The sequence below is a fragment of the Chrysemys picta genome, chromosome 24 (genome assembly GCF_011386835.1).
Source record: "Chrysemys picta bellii isolate R12L10 chromosome 24, ASM1138683v2, whole genome shotgun sequence".
NCBI lineage: Eukaryota > Metazoa > Chordata > Testudines > Emydidae > Chrysemys > Chrysemys picta.
This window is the reverse complement of record NC_088814.1, coordinates 13,460,591-13,479,620: the sequence shown is the minus strand read 5'-3', so window position 1 is coordinate 13,479,620 and position 19,030 is coordinate 13,460,591. Positions and strand designations below refer to the sequence as shown.

At 44.6% G+C, this 19,030-nt stretch overlaps 2 protein-coding genes across 5 annotated transcripts in view; one reads left to right on the top strand and one right to left on the bottom strand.

Annotated features, from left to right (window-relative positions):
• The window catches only part of LOC135977338 (rho GTPase-activating protein gacV-like), a 954,030-nt gene that overhangs the window by 361,148 nt on the left and 573,852 nt on the right, over nt 1–19,030 (bottom strand). The gene's annotated exons all lie outside the window — the stretch shown is intronic.
• NSF (N-ethylmaleimide sensitive factor, vesicle fusing ATPase) overlaps nt 1–19,030 on the top strand; it is a 167,391-nt gene that overhangs the window by 46,582 nt on the left and 101,779 nt on the right. For all 3 annotated transcript variants that reach the window (XM_005311728.5, XM_065577730.1, XM_065577729.1), the window contains exons 4-6: nt 1,670–1,709; nt 7,887–8,053; nt 9,130–9,237. In XM_005311728.5, the coding sequence (XP_005311785.1) occupies nt 1,670–1,709; nt 7,887–8,053; nt 9,130–9,237 (315 nt within the window). The remainder of the gene's footprint in view (nt 1–1,669; nt 1,710–7,886; nt 8,054–9,129; nt 9,238–19,030) is intronic.

Genomic DNA, 19,030 nt, shown 5'->3' with positions numbered 1-19,030 from the left:
AAATTTTCAAATATTGATTTCAATTACAATATAGAATACAAAGTGTACAGTGTTCACTTTATATTTATTTTTTATTACAAATATTTGCACTGTAAAAAACAAAAGAAATAGTGTTTTTCAATTCACCTACAAGTACTGTAGGGCAATCTCTTTATCATGAATGTTGAACTTACAAACGTAGAATTATGTACAATAAAAACCTGCATTCAAAAATAAAACAGTGTAAAACTTTAGAGCTTACAAGTCCTTGTTCAGCCAGTTGCTCAGACAAACAAGTTTGTTTACATTTGCAGAAGATAATGCTGTCTGCTTCTTGTTTACAATGTCACTTGAAAATTAGAACAGGCGTTTGCATGGACTGTTTTAGCCAGCATCGCAAGATATTTGCATGCCAGATGCACTGATGATTCATATGTCCCTTGATGCTTCAACCACCGTTCCAGAGGACACACGTCCATGCTGATGACGGGTTCTGCTTGATAACGATCCAAAACAGTGCGAACCGAAGCATGTTCATTTTCATCATCTGAGTCAGATGCCACCAGCAGAAAGTTGATTTTCTTTTTTGGTGGTTTGGGTTCTGTAGTTTCTGCGACAGAGTGTTGCTCTTTTAAGACTTCTGAAAAAATGCTCCAGGGCTCATCCCTCTCAAATTTTGGAAGACACTTCAGATTCTTACATTTTGGGTTGAGTGCTGTAGCTATCTTTAGAAATCTCACATTGGTATCTTCTTTGCATTTGTCAAATTTGCAGTGAAGTGTTCTTAAAACAAACAACATATGCTGGGTCATCATTCGAGACTGCTATAACCTGAAATATATGGCAGAATGTGGGTAAAACAGAGCAGGAGACATATAATTCTCCCCCAAGGAGTTCAGTCACTAACTTAATTAATGCATTATTTTTTTTAATGAGTGTCATCAGCATGGAAGCATGTCCTCTGGAACAATGGCCAAAGCATGAAGAGGCATATGAATCTTTAGTGCATCTGGCTCGTAAATATCTTGCAACGCCAGCTACAACAGTGCAAACACCTGTTCTCACTTTCAGATGACGTAATTAAGAAGAGGGCAGCATTCTCTCCCATAAATGTAAAAAAACTTGTTTCTCTTAATTATTGGCAGAACAAGAAGTAGGACTGGCTGGACTTGTAGGCTCTAAAGTTTTACATTATTTTGTTTGAGTCCAGTTATGTAACAAAAAACCCCTACATTTGTAAGTTGCACTTTTATGATAAAGAGATTGCTCTACAGTACTTGTATGAGGTGAACTGAAAAATAGTTTTGTTTATCATTTTTACAGTGCAAATATTTGTAATAAAAAATAATATAAAGTGAGCACTGTACACTTTGTATTCTGTGTTGTAATTGAAATCAATATATTTGAAAATGAAGAAAAACATCCAAAAATATTTAATACATTTCAATTGATGTTCTATTGTTTCAGTGCGATTAATCACAATTAATTTTTTTAATCGCCATTAATTTTTTTGCGTTAATCACGTGAGTTAACTGATTAATCGACAGCCCTGGTTTTATTCTCTCTGTTTTGCTGTTCAAACGGGGCTTCCTAAAGCTCACCGTGAGGAAGTAGGCTCTCCTGTGAGCTGGTATCTGTAATTCTGGTGAATGGTTGTCTCTTTGCAACTTTTGTTTTTGTTTTTTTACAGAGAAAATGGGCTGGCCTCTCCATTGGACAAGACATAGATGGTAGGTCAAGCGCTTAACATAAACTTATCAAAGCTGATTCTTTATCTGGTTTACAGACTAAAGCTGAACTGAGCTGAAGCGTGCCAGATCTTCAGCCTGAAGCCTTACCTATAGTTACGGGTACTTTCACCAATTGCTCACCCCGAGGTGAGGGCTTACACCCACTTTAATCTGTGAGAGTTCAGCCCCCAAGACTGACTACAGTAGAGTGCCCGTGGGGCACGAAAGAATACATAATGCTTTTTCTAGAATAGTTCTTTTATTAGCCAACCAAACAACAGTACACACTGCAATCTGGTAAAGGAGAGACTGGCCGATACAGAACGTAAAGCATTTGCGTTAGTCACACCATGCCTGTGGAAAAATCCAAAGTATTCGTCGTCACAGTCATCCTTCGCCTCACTATAATCACCACCAGTGGTTGTCATACTGGTGTCCCCTCTGCCCATGCGCACAGGCCGGGATACAGCTTTTATAATGTGGTATGCTCATGCCCATTGAACATCATACATATTTATGAAGGTTTTAACTCCTTTTGCTTACTTGAAATACTACACACTATTTCTTTGGTGCCTCATTTTTCACAGGCTAACTCATTAGTTCTCCTTATACTCATTAATACTTACTTCACTTTATCACCATAGTAACCGGCAGTTACCTAAAGGAAGTCTCTAACATTTCATGAAGGCTACCAGCAGTCATCTTGTGATGTCTACTGATCTCATTATTATCCAAACAGCAGCATAACACAAACATTAACACAAGCTCAGAGGCTTATTATTAATTTAATTTATCCTAAATACTAAGGCCTAATTTGGCTAAGCTAAATATCTTGCAGGCCTCCTGAGGGCCTGTAGGCCCTGTGTGATTAATTAGTTCTTATATTTCACTTATACCCTGAATATACCTGGTACCTTTTGGCCTTGGCTAGAAGTCCTTCTGTTATCTGGATGCAAGCCTTCTGATCCCCCATCACTCTTAGTTTGATTTCATGTCTGAAAATGTCCCGTCCAAACATCATAATGGTTGAAGATGAGGTTTCTTGACATGACCTATTGATACAAAATATGTCAAGATAAATACAGCAACATCATAAAATAACCTGCTGTTTGCTCCACATGAGTTTCTTCAGGAAGCACAAATGTATTTCCTAGTTAGATTATGGTCTAGGTAACTACATGGTTAGCTGTGAATATTACCAATGTCTAATACCTCTGCATACTGGTGCTGGGATTCTTTTGGTGCCATGGACTGATGTAATGTATCAGCGTATGTGGATTGCTGGAGCCCAGGGCTTTGTGAATGGCAATATTTTGGCAAATGTCAGTCTAAAATATCTGTTGTTTATTTAAATAGCCCCAGTCACCGTAGCACATATTCATGAATCCAGCTGATGCTTAGTCTATTCTTGAAAAGCCTTTTGTTATACTGGTGCATTGTGCAGTATGTGCACTTATGGAGCTTTGAGCCTGCTCACCACAGATGTTAAATTGAACACTGAACATTGAAAAGTCATTTTTTGGGGGGCAATATCTTCCCCCTCACCTGCTCTTTTTCTATTGTGCAAACTTGGGGCAAAAATGGCTGGTGCATGCATGGTTCAAGGGCAAGAATGAATTGTTCCTAGTTTCAGCAGTGGCACAAAATGTTTCACACCATCCCCATCAGGACCAGGGAATTAGTGTCAAGAAACTCTGATTACAAACCCCATTGTTAAGGTTGATTATTAGGAGTTTGCTTTCTGTTCAGCCAGGTAGTTTTTCTGACTAATTTTGGGATCACCTGTCAAAGGCATACTCCTACAGTATATGTCTGGGGAAGACAGCTCTCACAAATTAATAGGGCTTCAAAATTGGGGGCAGTTAAAAAGAATCTGGTTTGTAAGCCAAGATTTTCAAACTAAATTTAGGCATCTAAATCCACATTGAGGCACATAGGAGGCCTGATCTTTGGAAATGCTAAACACACACATTTGGATGACTTCAGATGCAGATTGGGGATGAAGTGGGAAGGTGAGTGTTGGCAAGGACTGGAGGTTTAGAGCCTTTGCAGCCTCTAGTATTTAACAATGTGTTGTCCCATCCATAGGTGTTCACTGGTGCTTTACTAACTAGCACAAAAGAAAGGTTCTTCCATCAAGAGGTTATAAACAGAGGTTCCAGTCCTGTAGTGGGATCCATTATATCAGATTCTAAACACCTATATGCTGTCCTATTGTCTTCAGTGGGAATCTTTTAAGGTGTAAGGGTCTGTGTTAGCAGATCTCATTACAGAATTACAGGAGCGGCGCCAGGGTTTTTGGTCCTTCCGTGCTCCTGGTCATCAATTCTGCGGCGGAGGGGTCCTTCCGCGCTCCTGGTCTTTGGGGCACTTCGGCGGCGGGTCCTGGAGTGAGTGAAGGACCCGCCGCAGAATTGCCACCGAAGACCCGGAGCGCGGAAGGACCCCCGCCGCCGAGGGTGGCAAAATGCCGCCCCCCCAAATCCTGGCGCCCTAGGCGACCTCCTAAGTCACCTAAAAGGAAGTGCCGGCCCTGCAGAATTAGGTTTTAAGTTGCTGCGAGCAGTTAGGATTTGGCCTGGGAGTTCGGGCAGACTGGAGAAAAACAGGTAAGCCTTCCAAGGTGCAGCAATCGTAGTACGCTTTGGGGGGAAGTGGCATAGTACAGGGGAGGAGGAAGCATAGGCAGCTTAATTTAATTGTAAGTTGAGTAAGTATCAGGAGAAAGTCCCGGCTGTCTTTCTTCTCCAGGTCTCCCCTGTTCCCAGGCAACATAGATCTGAATCTATGACATTTTAAGTTCCGTTCAATCTCTTGCCCATAATAATGTGGGTTAGATACTTCATTAGCAAATCTAACTGCTTACTCCATCCAGGGCCCGTGCAAGGATATTTTGTGCCCTAGGTGAAACTTCCACCTTGTGCCCCCCGCTTTCTCCACCCCTCCCCCTGGAGCATCGCTTATTATAAACTTTCACAAATGAATACTGCATAATGTGGCATTGTTCATTAGAATTAATAGAAGGGGGCTGAAGGAGATGATCACAACGGTCCCTTCTGGCCCGGGGGAACCTATGAACAAGGAGGAGGCTGAGAATGCCCCCAGCTCGCAGGGTCTCTAAACGTTCCCAGTCTCTGAGTACTTTGCCCTCCGGGGGACCCTGGGGCAAGAAGGGCAGAACCGGGCTCTCACAGGGAGCAGGTGAGGATCATCTCCCTGGGGATCAGGGCCGGCTCCCCGCATTGGCACAGTGCCACCGGGGGCGGGCAGAGGGAGTAGGTGTTTGGGAGCGGCACCTGCACCAGCCCTTCCCCCTCCATCACGCTGCAGGGTTTAGTTTCACTTTCCCTCGCCCCAGGCATTGGAGGGCGAAGCTCACCTGAGCTCAGGACTGTGTCCTGCCTCCCCCAACGGCTCAGTTCCTCGGCTGCTCCTTCTTGCTCTGCCGCAGGCTCCCACTGACCGTCCTGCGCAGCGCCCCTCTCTGATGGGGCAGGTTTGTTATGGAGGCCTGTCCACATCATTAATGATATAGTTATCCTGGAGGCAACAGTCCTTTCTCCGTTAATGTAAATAGAACTGAATTCCGAAAGATCCTAGCATGGTAGACTCTTCCAGACCACTCTGCATTTATATCTGTGAACCTGCCACGGTGGTCTACAAATCCAGGAGCACGATGGAGAAAAACCCCTTTCTGTTTATGAATTCTGTGCCTTAAGGGTGGGGAGGGGCAAATGCTAGGCACATGGGTCCCATCAGTTGTCCCATTACAGTTTGGGAATCCTATGTGTGCAAAATCACAAATAACACTGAGCTTTACCAAGCTTTATAACCTGGTGCGACGGTACCTTTTTCATGGCAGCACACACCTGCCTGACAGCGGCCAACTGTCGATCTCTCCATGCTGAGTTCGTTTGCAATGGACCAATAGCATTCATGGGTGGCCAGTTTCCAGATGGCAGTTGTGACCTACTTCTCCATTGCTATGAGGCACTGCACATTGGTAGGCGGCTGCTGTAGGTGCTAGTCAGTTCAGCAGATATCTCTAGAAAGGTTGCGTTCCCAATCCTGAAATTCTCTTGGCACTGCTGGTCATCCCAGGTGTGAAGAACAATCCTTTCCCACTAATCTGCGTTGGTTTCCCAAGCCCAGAGACAGCGCTGCACATGGTGAAGCTCCTCCAGGAGCAGGTTCTCTGTTGTCAACTGCTCCGTGTGTTCCTCCTCTTCCTCGTCCTGCTTCTACCGTTGCTAAAGATCCTCTAGCCGCTGGAGGAGCTGCTGCCACATCGTCTGCTTGGTGGTGCAGCTGGTGAAGTCCAAAGCCAAACTGGCTTTGAGTGCTGACATACAGCTCAAACAGCCTCTGCACATTTGCAGTTGCCAGCATAGCAATGCGGAGCATTGTTGGATCCATGCTGGCCAACAGCAATTTGAATATGGTGCTAGCCCACCCCTAAAGGAAGTATGGAGACAGATGAATCATGGGATTATTTAAAAGTTTGAACTAGCCTGGCTTCCACTATGTATCCCACAATGCACAGTGAGAAAAATCCCAGCATGCACGCTGCTCGGTAGCAAAGCAAAGGAACCTGGAATACCCCTGGTTTGCAGCAAACTGCCACTGTGTGTACACAAGGATGTGAATTGACAGAGGGTATACCATCCGGTATGCACACTATTCCTGCAGCTTGTGTAATGCAGTGTGCACCCCCTGTGTAGACAAGCCCTAAGATACAAAAGCTGCCTCACACCATAGACTGACTGACTATCTATTTAGTAGTACACTGGCTTGCTATGCATGTTTCGATGAGTTTTGTTAGTTTTAATGTCAGGATAGATTAAAATTACTCATGGCTGCTGCATTGCAAGAATGTTGATCCGTTTTTATAGCTGACTTCAGTTGCAAAGTGTTTCTTCCTTATGGTAAGTGTCTGGCTCTGCCCAGGTTTTTCTATATGGTGAGGGGGAAGGCTGCCCTTACGTACACACACAAGGAGCCCAAGCTAAGATTTACACACGCTAACTTAATTCTGGCATTTCCTAACTTTTGAATGCCTGACTATAGCTTCACCATTCTTTTACCTAATGTTTTGGGTGTAGTTATGTAGAATACTGAGTCCTGGTCTGAAATAAATAGGATGAAATTCAGTGAGGACAAATGCAAAGTACTGTACTTAGGAAGGTACAATCAATTGCACACATGCAAAGTGGGAAATGACTGCCTAGGAAGGAGTACTGCGGAAAGGGATCTGAAAGGTCATCGAGTCCAGCCCCCTGCCTTCACTAGCAGGACCAAGTACTGATTTTGCCCCAGATACCTCAAGCACAACTGCCAGCTCTGTTATTTCAGGGTGGTGTTGGGAGAAGTGGGGGAGGGAGGATGAGTGTGCTCTGAGGTTCAGTGAGCCCCAATCTCAAACTGATTCCTCCCGTTGGAGACAGGGAGGCAGCTGTGGCCCTTGTGGACTGAGCACATGGTTGGCAGTTATGCAGATTGTATGTAATGACCTCCTGCAAACACCATGGTTTAAAGGCATTATCTAAGTACGAGGTGTTAGCCAGTTGTACTACCGTGCTAGCCCAGTGGTCTAGATGGTTTTTGTGGATTTAATGCAAATCTTTTACACAGGTGTGTCTCTTGTGTTTTAATCATTTCCAGTGACTTGTTTGAGAGTATTTAAATACCATTCTGGAAGCACATGAGATTTATAATGTAAACTTATCATGCAATCACAAATGATTCTTCCGCATTAAACTGTGCATTTTAAGCTTGATGAAGTTGTAAAATGGGATACTTGATCACATACAGCAGGTATTCTGGGTTCCAAGTTCTAAACATATTGTAGTGCTTTTCAATGTAAAGATCCATTTGCTTTGTTTTTTTTCTCTTGCACTTGTCTTCTACCGTCAGATCAATGAAAAACTTTTATCTGAACAAGCAGACTGAATTTTTGCAAAGAACCAGATGATTATTATAATAGAAATAAATTCTTATATTGTAATTGGGATTTTTCAAGCGTTGGGTGAAATGTTTTCTATGAATCACACTTGCTAGGCTATAGTAATGGTATTCCTGTATATAGCTGGGAGAGTGTACAATCCAGTTTACAGCATGTTAGGTTATATTGGGATTTCACCACGCTGAAATATGTGTTTTTTTTTTTTTTTTCCCCAGTCTCCCCATACACTTTCGACAAGACCAAGCAGTGCATCGGCACTATGACAATTGAGATAGACTTTCTGCAGAAGAAGAGCATTGATGCCAACCCGTATGACACAGACAAGATGGCTGCTGAATTCATCCAGCAGTTCAACAGCCTGGCTTTCTCAGTAGGACAACAGGTTTGTGAATTCACTGCTGTAGTTTCCATCACTTCCATCCAACTCTAGTGCTTGAGGTGACAAATCTCCTACTGTTGGTAGGTTCTGTATTATGAAATATTAAGGAATGTTTAACCAAACTGTTGGCATTGCTGAGCATTCCCATCACTTTGAGAAGAGGGCGTGTCGCACTGTCAGAGATTGTCTATAACAATGAGTGCTTCACTGTCTGTAGGGACAACCTGAGTAAAGTGGTACAAAACCTGACTTTTCCATAGCCCTCTCCATAAAGAAAATCAAAGCCTTATAAGATCTGGGTTCTGATGCCAACTTGGCCACAGATTTTGGGTCAAATTCAGACTTGATGTAACTGGATGTAATTCTTGTGCGACTCTGGGCAAGTCACTTAATTGCTTTGTGCCTCAGTTTCCCAGAAGTAAAATAGGAACATTTGTGGGTCTTGGAAGGTGGTTGAGACTTAAGCTATTGCTTTTAAAGCACTTTGAGATCCTCAGGTGTAAGGTTCCGTAGAGTTGCAAACATTTATTATTATTTTAAGATATTGGTTTAAATGTTATCTGTTATAAGTGTTTGACCAAGGGTCTGTTATGTCCTTGAGGAGATAATGGCTTTTACGAATCCTTACTGTTTGCTAAGTACTATCACTGTGCTCGACTCCATGCCGAAGAGAGGACAGTGGGTCACCGCCTCAGAGAACTTCTGTAATAAACTAATCTGCAGATAAAGATATTCTAAACTATCTGTTCCACAAAATATAGGTCAATGGTTTTCTGCAGTTTCCCCCAACCCGTTGCCTGTGATGTTTTATTAGACACGTAACTGTTGGCCAGTTTTCAATTTGTCCATCTTTGAAGAATTGCAAAAGGTGAAATGTTGGTTTGTGTCGTAGAGTAGGATTTTAATTCTCTTGACTAGTTGTGACAGGAGTGGACTAATTCTTTTTCAGTCAACTATTTGCTTAAGATTTTGTCTTCCCTCAAATCCTGTTCCTGTCCCTCCTACCCTACTCCCATTGAAGTCCTAGCATCTTTTGAACAAGTTAAATTAATGGTTTTCTTCTTTACCTCCTTCCACAGCTTGTGTTCAGTTTCAACGATAAACTTTTTGGCCTGTTGGTGAAGGATATTGAAGGCATGGATCCCAGCATTCTCAAAGGGGAGCCCGGCACAAGCAAGAAACAAAAGGTAGGGCAGATGGGATTCATGCTAGAAACTAATCCCAAAGGACATGGGTCTTATTCTCTTTTCATGCTCATCAACTTTACTGTCAAGTATCAGGGGGTAGCCGTGTTAGTCTGTATCTACAAAAACAACAAGGAGTCTGGTGGCACCTTAAAGACTAACAGATTTATTTGGGCATAAGCTTTCGTGAGTAAAAACCTCACTTCTTCGGATGCATCCGAAGAAGTGAGGTTTTTACTCACGAAAGCTTATGCCCAAATAAATCTGTTAGTCTTTAAGGTGCCACCAGACTCCTTGTTATCAACTTTACTGACATGCTTGGAATGGAAATGCACAATTAATGTTCCCAAACAACTTAACTCTTTGTAGTGGTACTGGAGGGGGAGGGGGGAAACAATCATTCTTCTTGGCGTTCTCATCCATATGTTACTCCTGGTGGAATTTCGTGCCATTGCGCATACGCGGTTTTCTTTGCTTCACCACAGAAAAATTACTTCTGATGGGGAAGCAAAGGGAAACTGCAAGAGCTATCACGTGCCTCTCCCCAGCAGTGCGGGTGCGTCATTTCAGGTGCCCGGAGGAGTTGGTGGAGAGGCAAATGACTGCATTGAGGGTGGGGAGCTGGGGATGCCCCGGCCAGTGGCTTCTACCCTGCGCCAGACTCAGCTGCTAGTCCTGGTTGGGCTGGGGCAGGGGAGTATGGGACTTGTTCTTCCTGTGCAAGGAGCAGCTGGGGCTGGGTCAGACCCACCCCCAGAAACCTCCCCGGCTATGCACCTCTCCCCCCCCACTTCCTACCCCTATTGCTCCTCAGCTGCAGGGGGATCACTGTAGGGGCAGCTGCTCCCCCGTCCGCCCAACCCCCGTGCATCCAGACCCCCGTGACGGGGTTCCCGGGGTGCAACCTGGACTGTGGGACTGCTGAATCATCTGTCCCACCAACGTGGGCTCCCTCTCACACTATGATGCTGTTTGCAAGCTACAAACCTCTGGCAGGTACTGCACTTACACAGACATCCACAGGCAGGGACACACCCAACTGAGTTACATGAATGCTTCTCTCAGCCACTCGTGAAGCAACAATAGAGAGGCTCCAGGCAATTCCCCTTAGCCACGCAGCTTTGCACCTCAGAGCTGTACCGTCTTGCCCTGGTCAGAAGCCTGGCCAGTGTAAATTCATCACCCAGTCCGTCTCTCCCTTGATGTGGAGAGGACACACACCAGCCTTTGTAACTGAGCTGAGATTTCCCAAGCACTTCCACCAAAACACACTGTTTTAGGTAAAATATAAAACAGATTTATTAACTACAGAAAGAGAGATTTTAAGTGATAATAAGTAGTAAGCGTGGAGATCAAAGTTGGTTACCTAAGAAATAAAACACTATAAACTAAACAGGATTTGAATCTAGCAGTGTCTCACCTGAATAGATGATACATACAGGTCACAGATCTTCAATACACAAGGTGAAACGGCCTTGTCCTCCAGATGTGTTTCCAGGTGTTGAGTTGGCGGGGAGGGGGGGTAGGAATGAGGCCAAGTCATGATGTCACTTCCCCTCTTTATAGTTTCTTCCAGCTTGCTGGAAAGATCTTTGCTGTGACGTGAGTCAAGCAGTGTCCATTGTATACATGCTCTTTCTGAGATGGTCGTTGGGAGAGTGGATTCCCTGCAGTGGGTCATCAGTGCATCTGGCTATTCCATTGTTGTACCTGAAAGGCTGGTTGTGGGTGTTCCCAACCTCACAACATGTTTCAGTAACACACACACACAGCAAAACTTTGTAACTTCACATACAATGATACAATCCAACAGGATATTAATGTTCAACAGATTGACTTTTAAAATACCTCCTCACAAGGCATACTCTGTACGGAACATATCGTAATTATATGACAGTGATGAATATGGGGGTTCCAGTGTGCTGCTTTGAGGTACAGAGTGCCACATACCCCCATACACAGATCCTCACCCTGCCAAGCTTCACCTCCTGCATCCAGAGCCCCCCGCCCCCAGACTCCCCCACTGAGCCCCACCCCTCCTGCATCCGGACCCCCTCCGAGCCTCTCCCCCATGCATCTGGATTCCCACCCGTGCACCCAGACTGCCCCCTGCACTCGAACACCCCTCCTGCACCACCCCAAGGAACCCTCCCTCACCTGAACCCCCACTCCACTGAGCCCCTACCAGCTACACCCAGACCCCCACCCCACCAATTCCCATTCCCCCTGCACCCAGAATACCCCAACAAGCCCCTGTGCATCCAGATCTCTCCACACCCGGACCCCCCCGCCCCAAGCTGCCTGCACCCAGATTGCTCTACACAGAACCCTCCCATCCCATACTTGGATCCACACTTAGATCCTTCAGGCTGAGCCTGCTTGCCCCATATCTGGAACAGTGGCTAAGGGGGGGTGTGGCATGTGAGACTCAGCCCCTCTCGCTTGCTGTCTTGGTGTGCCTGATGCAGAGGGGCAGGGCCCTGGGGTGTTTCTGGGGCAGGCCTGCCCCTTGCACTGTGTCACGGTCGGGTGCAGCCTCACTGGTCAGTTAGTGTGCCGATGGGTGGAGTGTGGGGGGGCGAGTGCAGGACGATCTCCCATCTCCATGCAGCCAGTGGCCTTTGCTCTCCACTGCCAGGCTGAAGCCTCCACATTTATTTATTGACAAATAAAATATGCAGAATTTTAAAACATTGTATGCCGAATTTTTTTTCATTTGGCACAGAATGTGTAGTTTTTTTATGCAGAATTCCCTCCAGAGTAATGTGTTTTCCACTCTAGATCTGCTTATCCTTCATGCGCTTGATTGAAGATTTTTAGCTAGCACTGTTCATTCAGTCTGCACACCACCAGCCTTTGTCTCGTGTTATACCTTTCTCTGCTAGACTGAAGAGCCCACTATTAACTATTTGTTCCCTATTTGTATTTATAGTGTGTAATCAAGTTACCCCTTAAGCAATGTTCTCTCTAACCCTTCTCTTTGTTAAGCTAAATAGATTGAACTTGAATTTAACACTGTAAGAAACGTTTTCTAATCCTTTAATCATTCTTGTGGCTTTTCTCTTAACCATCTCCAATTTATGATCATTCTTCTTGGATTGTGGACACCAGAACTGGACACAGTAGTCCAGCAGCAGTCTCACCAGTGCCAAATAGAGAGGTAAAATACCTCTTTACTCTTACTTGAGTAGAAGAGGTAAAATACCTCTCTACTCCTACTTTCCCCCTGGTTTATTCCTCTCAGGATCACATTAGTCTTTTTAGCCACACGGTCACACTGGGAGCTTGGGTTCAGCTGATTATTCTCGATTCCCCACCTCTCCCAAATCTTTTTCAGTAACTCCTTTCCAGGACATAAGAACGGCCATACTGGGTCAGACCAAAGGTCCATCTAGCCCAGTATCCTGTCTTCCGACAGTGGCCAATGCCAGGTGCCCCTGAGGGAATGAACAGAACAGGGAATCATCACGTGATCCATCCCCTGCTGCTCATTCCCAGCTTCTGGCAAACAGAGGCTAGGACACCATCCCTGCCCATCCTGGCTAATAGCCATTGATGGACCTATCCTCCATGAATTTATCTAGTTCTTTTTTGAACCCTGTTATAGTCTTGGCCTTCACAACATCCTCTGGCAAAGAGTTCCACAGGTTGACTGTTCGTTATGTGAAGAAATACTTCCTTTTATTTGTTTTAAACCTGCTGCCTATTAATTTCATTTGGTTCTTGTGTTATGAGAAGTGGTAAACAACTCTTCCTTCTCTACTTTCTCTACACCAGTCAAGATTTTATAGACCTTAATTATATCTCCCCTTAGCCGTCTCTTTTCCAAGCTGAAAAGTCCCAGTCTTATTAATCTCTCCTGGCTAAGTAGCAGTTCTGCAGAAAAGCACCTAGGCGTCACAGTGGACGAGAAGCTGGATATGAGTCAACAGTGTGCTCTTGTTGCCAAGAAGGCTAACGGCATTTTGGGCTGTATAAGTAGGGGCATTGCCAGCAGATCGAGGAACGTGATCGTTCCCCCTTATTTGACATTGGTGAGGCCTCATCTGGAATACTGTGTCCAGTTTTGGTCCCCACACTACAAGAAGGATGTGGAAAAATTGGAAAGAGTCCAACGGAGGGCAACAAAAATGATTAGGGGTCTGGAGCACATGACTTATGAGGAGAGGCTGAGGGAACTGGGATTGTTTAGTCTCCAGAAGAGAAGAATGAGGGGGGATTTGATAGCAGCCTTCAACTACCTGAAGGGGGGTTCCAAAGAGGATGGAGCTCGGCTGTTCTCAGTGGTGGCAGATGACAGAACAAGGAGTAATGGTCTCAAGTTGCAGTGGGGGAGGTCCAGGTTGGATATTAGGAAAAACTATTTCACTAGGAGGGTGGTGAAACACTGGAATGCGTTACCTAGGGAGGTGGTGGAGTCTCCTTTCTTGGAGGTTTTTAAGGCCCGGCTTGACAAAGCCCTGGCTGGGATGATTTAGTTGGGAATTGGTCCTGCTTTGAGCAGGGGGTTGGACTAGATGACCTCTTGAGGTCCCTTCCAACCCTGATATTCTATGATTCTATGATTCCTCATACGGAAGCCATTCCATACCCCTAATAATTTTTGTTGCCCTTTTCTGAACCTTTTCCAATTCCAGTAAATCTTTTTGAGATGGGGTGACCACATCTGCACACAGTATCCAAGATGTGGGTGCACCATGGATTTATATAGAGGCAACATGATATTTTCTGTCCTATTATCTATCCCTTTCTTAATGATTCCCAGCATTCTGTTCGTTTTTTTGTTTGCCGCTGCACATTGAGTGGATGTTTTCAGAGAACTATCCACAATGACTCCAAGATCTCTTTCTTGAGTGGTAACAGCTAATTTAGACCCCATCATTTTATATTTATAGTTGGGATTATGCTTTCCAATGTGCATTACTTTGCATTTATCAACATTAAATTTAATCTGCCATTTTGTTGCCCAGTCACGCAATTTTGAGAGATCCTTTTGTAGCTATTCGCAGTCTGCCTGGGTCTTAACTATCTTTAGTAATTTTGAATCATCTGCAAATTTTGCCACCTCACTGTTTACCCCCTTTTCCAGATCATTTATGAATATGTTGAATAGGACTGGTCTCAGAACAGACCCCTGGGGGACACCACTATTTACCTCTCTCTATTCTGAAAACTGACCATTAATACATACCCTTTGTTTCCTATCTTTTAACCAGTTACCAATCCATGAGAGTACCTTCCCTCTTACCCCATGACAGCTTACTTTGCGCAAGAGCCTTTGGTGTGGGACCTTTTCAAAGGCTTTCTGAAAATTAAAGTACACTATATCCACTGGATCCCCTTGGTCCAAATGCTTGTTGACGCCTCTCAAAGAATTCTAGTAGATTGGTGAGGCATGATTTCCCTTTACTAAAACCACGTTGACTCTTCCTCAACAAATTATGTTCATCTATATTTCTGACAATATTGTTCTTTATTATAGTTTAAACCAGTTTGCCCGGTACTGAAGTCAGGCTTACCGGCTTTTTTAAAAATTGTGGAGGTTCTTCAGTTCCACAGGAGGTTCCTCGGGTTTCTGATAGGACAGGAACACTACCAGTTCAAAGTTCTTCTGTTTGATCTACCCGTAGCACCCAGGATTTTCAAGAAGATCTTCTCAGAGCTGGTGGCCCAGCTGAGATGAAATAGTTACGGTATTTCCCCATGCTTGGACAATTGGCTGCTGATGGGCAGATCCAGTCAGGAGGTCCAGTCAGTTACCATCTTTTTACTCAGTCTCCTTGCATCCTTGGGAGTCTGCATAAACAAAGAAAAGTCCTCTATAGACTACATTCAGTCTCAGCAAGGATCTACCTCCCTATGGAGAGGTTCCATGCCATGACTAATTATTCCTGAACCACAATCAGGGTCTGTCTTTCTCTACTAAGTCTCATGTACCTATGTACTGCTATTTGCCAGACTCCACCTCCATTATCTGCAGGACTGGCTCAGTTCTTTTTACTCTTTAGACGGAACCAACATGATTACTAGGGTAACAGTTCCGGTCAAGTTCGCAACCTCTTTGGTTTGGTGGACAAAACTGGTTCTGATGTGAGGGAGTACTTTTTGTCCCACAGCCAACATGACCATCATAGATGCATCCCCCCTAGTATGGGGAGCCTACATGGGCACTCATACTGTGCAAGGCCTCTGGACCCTTAGAGAAGTCAGGATGCATATCAACCTTCTAGGAGCTGAGAGCAGTCTGCCTTGCCTGCAATGCATTCCTCCCACTGATTCCTTCCAGCCACGTTCACATGATGTCAGACAACATGCTCACTTTCTTCTACATAAACAAAATGGATGGGGCTAGATCCCTTCCTCTCTGTGTAGAGGCAGTCAGCTTATGGAACTGGTGCATCAGGAACTGCATAACATTCCTGGCAACATACCTTCTGAGGGCACAGAGCTCTCTGGCGGACAGTATCAGCAGACACTTCTCCCTAGATCACGGATGGGAGTTACACAATTCCATCCTGAACGAGATAGTCACCCAGTGGGGAATGCCATCCTGAGACCTTTTTGCTTCCCAGGCAAACAAGAAATTCAACCTATATTGCTCCAGAGCAGCTCTGGGCAGGGACTCCAAGGGCGACACCTTTCTCTCCTGGACAAACCATCTGAAGTATGCCTTTCCTCCCATTCCAGTGCTACCACTGGTACTGAGATGAGTCACAGCAAAGCTTGAGTCATTCTCATTGTGCGCAACTGGCCCAGGCATTTTTGGTTTCCAGACATTCTGTGAATGTCAACCTGTCCTTTCATCAGCATCTGATCCTTACCAGATCTGTTGACCTGAGGAGAACAGAACAACCAGACACCCCCAATCCAGACCCCCTCCACCTCCCACCTGGTGTTTGGATGGGTGTCAGACTTAAAACATTCATGTTCGGAGAACATCCTGTCCACTCTCAGCCAGAGCAGAAGAGACTCCATCAGAAGATGCTATACGGCTAAATGGAGATGCGTCTCCATCTGCATGCAACAGAACCCTTTTCCTTCTGCGGCTGTGGGTCTTCCTGCTATTCTTGACCATGTCCTTCATCTCAAGATGGGCTTTTTTTTAGCTCTCTGTGGGTTCACCTAGCAGCAATCAGCGCTTTTCATCCTCTATTTGAAGACTATACTATTTTTTTCTCATCCTACAACAGTCACATTCCTGAGAGGTCTCGTTAGAACCTTTCCATCAGTTATGAAACCAGCACCAAATGGGACCTCAAGCTTGTACTTGCCACATTTACCAGACTTCCCTCTGAACTCTTTGCCTCTTGTACCATGTCCTGCCCCTCTATGAAGGTTGCCTTCCTAGTCACCTTTACTTCTGCTAGAAGGGTTAGTGAAATATGAGCTCTCATGGCAGATCCTCTGTCATGTTTTAGTGTTCAACCCAGACCAGTCAGCGGTTGTGCTTTAAATGTGCTGCTGCTGTAGCTCCCTGTCTAGACACTCCCAGCCAGCCTACAAGCATGCACTGAATGTCTGTGTGTTGAGCAGCTCTGATTCCAGCAGCCTGCTTGTTACTGCATAGCCGTTCTGATAACCCCAAGCCTTGGTTAGGACTAGCCAAGTGACCGCAACACAGGCCCACTCCCGAATTTCCCCAAGGCCATTTGCACTGAAATGTCTGTCCCTCTCCTGAAACCTTCAGAGGAGCAGTAAGGTCCATTGCACAGTAAAGCACAGTAGCTAGTTGCTTTCACTGGAGTTAAAAATCACTTTAATCAAACACACTCGTGGAATGATTTAGAATAAAAATAAAATAAGTTTATTTAATCAAACAGAGATTTTAAGTGAATTCAGATGTAAGGGATAAAGTCAGAAATGACTTAAAAGAAATAAAAGTGAAAAATGCTTTCTAGTGACTAAGACTTAATAAAACTACAATCCTGGTTCAAGGTAAGATTCTTACAGTGCCGCCACGGTCAGGATCTCCCACAAAGTCCAAAGTTTCTGCTCCTTTGTCATCTTACGTGAAAGATAACTCCGGGTTCTTTGTCCCTCTCTTTTATAGTCCAGTGAACTTTTTAAATATACCTTCATAAAGTCTAGGGCCTCTGCTGTGTGGAAAAGTGCCATGGAGAAGGTTCCATGCTGGTTTCTTCCATGTGGTGCTTTCTACAATGCAAATTGATCTGTCTTTGCAGCCTCTGATATGCCAATGAATGGTCGCTTGACTGCGATTGCCTGTTGTCTGGGATTGCACCTGGGCGGAGGAGTCTACGTTTTCACACTTTAGTCCCATATTTCCTTCATATATGTGCAGTCCTTTGGATGTTTACCATACATAGACCACTCAAGATCAGGGTGTCATTGGTTTTCCAATGATACCTTACACAACACTTGTTAGATACAGATTACGATATAAGAGAATTGGGGTACACTGAATTGGTCAGGCTAGCTGAACCTCACTCCCTGATACCAGTGAGCTCCTTGCTCTCTGGCACTGTGATGCTCTCAGAAACACACACACGATACACCATATTTAATGAGAAGGTTTCTCTTTGTCTCCAGCCGAAATTCAATTGTAAGGCAATCTCTGAGTTCCACATCAATCAGAATATTCACTTACTGGTTTTCTTTACTAAACTTCCTGCTTCTGAGGAAGGGAAGAGACTTCCCTCTCTTGATGTCAAATGAGTTCTGGCCTTCTATCTATAGAGAATGAAACCAATTAGAAGAACACCTAGGCTTTTTTTTTTTTTTTTGCTATAGCAGAATGAAATCAGTGACAAGCATTATCTGCTTGAAGGCTCTCTAAGTGGATTTCTGGATGTATCCTCCTTTGCTACCAGTTGGGTCATCTCCCTTCCCCAGAAAAGGTAAATCCCTTCCCCATTCCACTAGAACACAGGCAACTTGAAGATGCACCTATTTTAGATATTGCTAATGCAGCTACCTGGAATTTCATCTACATCTTCACGAAACATTACATCTAATCCAGGCCTAATCTACAAATGCAACAGTTGGGACGGTGGTGTTAGACATTCATACCAACTGCATCCTTGTACCCTCCTTCTCTCTGAGTACTGCTTTCTAATCTCCCATGTTGGAATACTCCTCAGGACCAGCACATGAAGAAATGGATGTTACTCACCTGTAACTGGAATTTCTTTGAGATGTGTGATCCTTATCTGTATGCCACTCTCCGCCCTCCTTCCTCTCTGATGCAGACCTTATCTGATTTTCAGCAAGAGGAGAAACTGGAGAGGTGCCGCTATTTGTGCCTTTGGGTTAGAGCATGGTGAGAATAAATGCAGGTGCAGACCAACAAATGCTGCTTACTACAAATCTCTGGTCTCAAGCTCATGAACCGCATGCATACCCACGTGTAGTATACAGATAGGGACCACATATCTCGAAGAACCTGCGAGCTGTAGGTCAGTAACCTCCATATGAACGTGAACCTCCAAAAAAACCTCCAAAAAAGAAGCTTACAAGAAGTGGAAGATTGGACAAATGACCAGGGAGGAGTATAAAAATATTGCTCAGGCATGCAGGAGTGAAATTAGGAAGGCCAAATCACACTTGGAGTTGCAGCTAGCAAGAGATGTTAAGAGTAACAAGAAGGGTTTCTACAGGTATGTTAGCAAGAAGAAGAAAATCAAGGAAAGTGTGGGCCCCTTACTGAATGAGGGAGGCAACCTAGTGACCGAGGATGTGGAAAAAGCTAATGTACTCAATGATTTTTTTGCCTCTGTCTTCACGCACAAGGTCAGCTCCCAGATTGCTGCACTGGGCAGTACAGCATGGGGAGAAG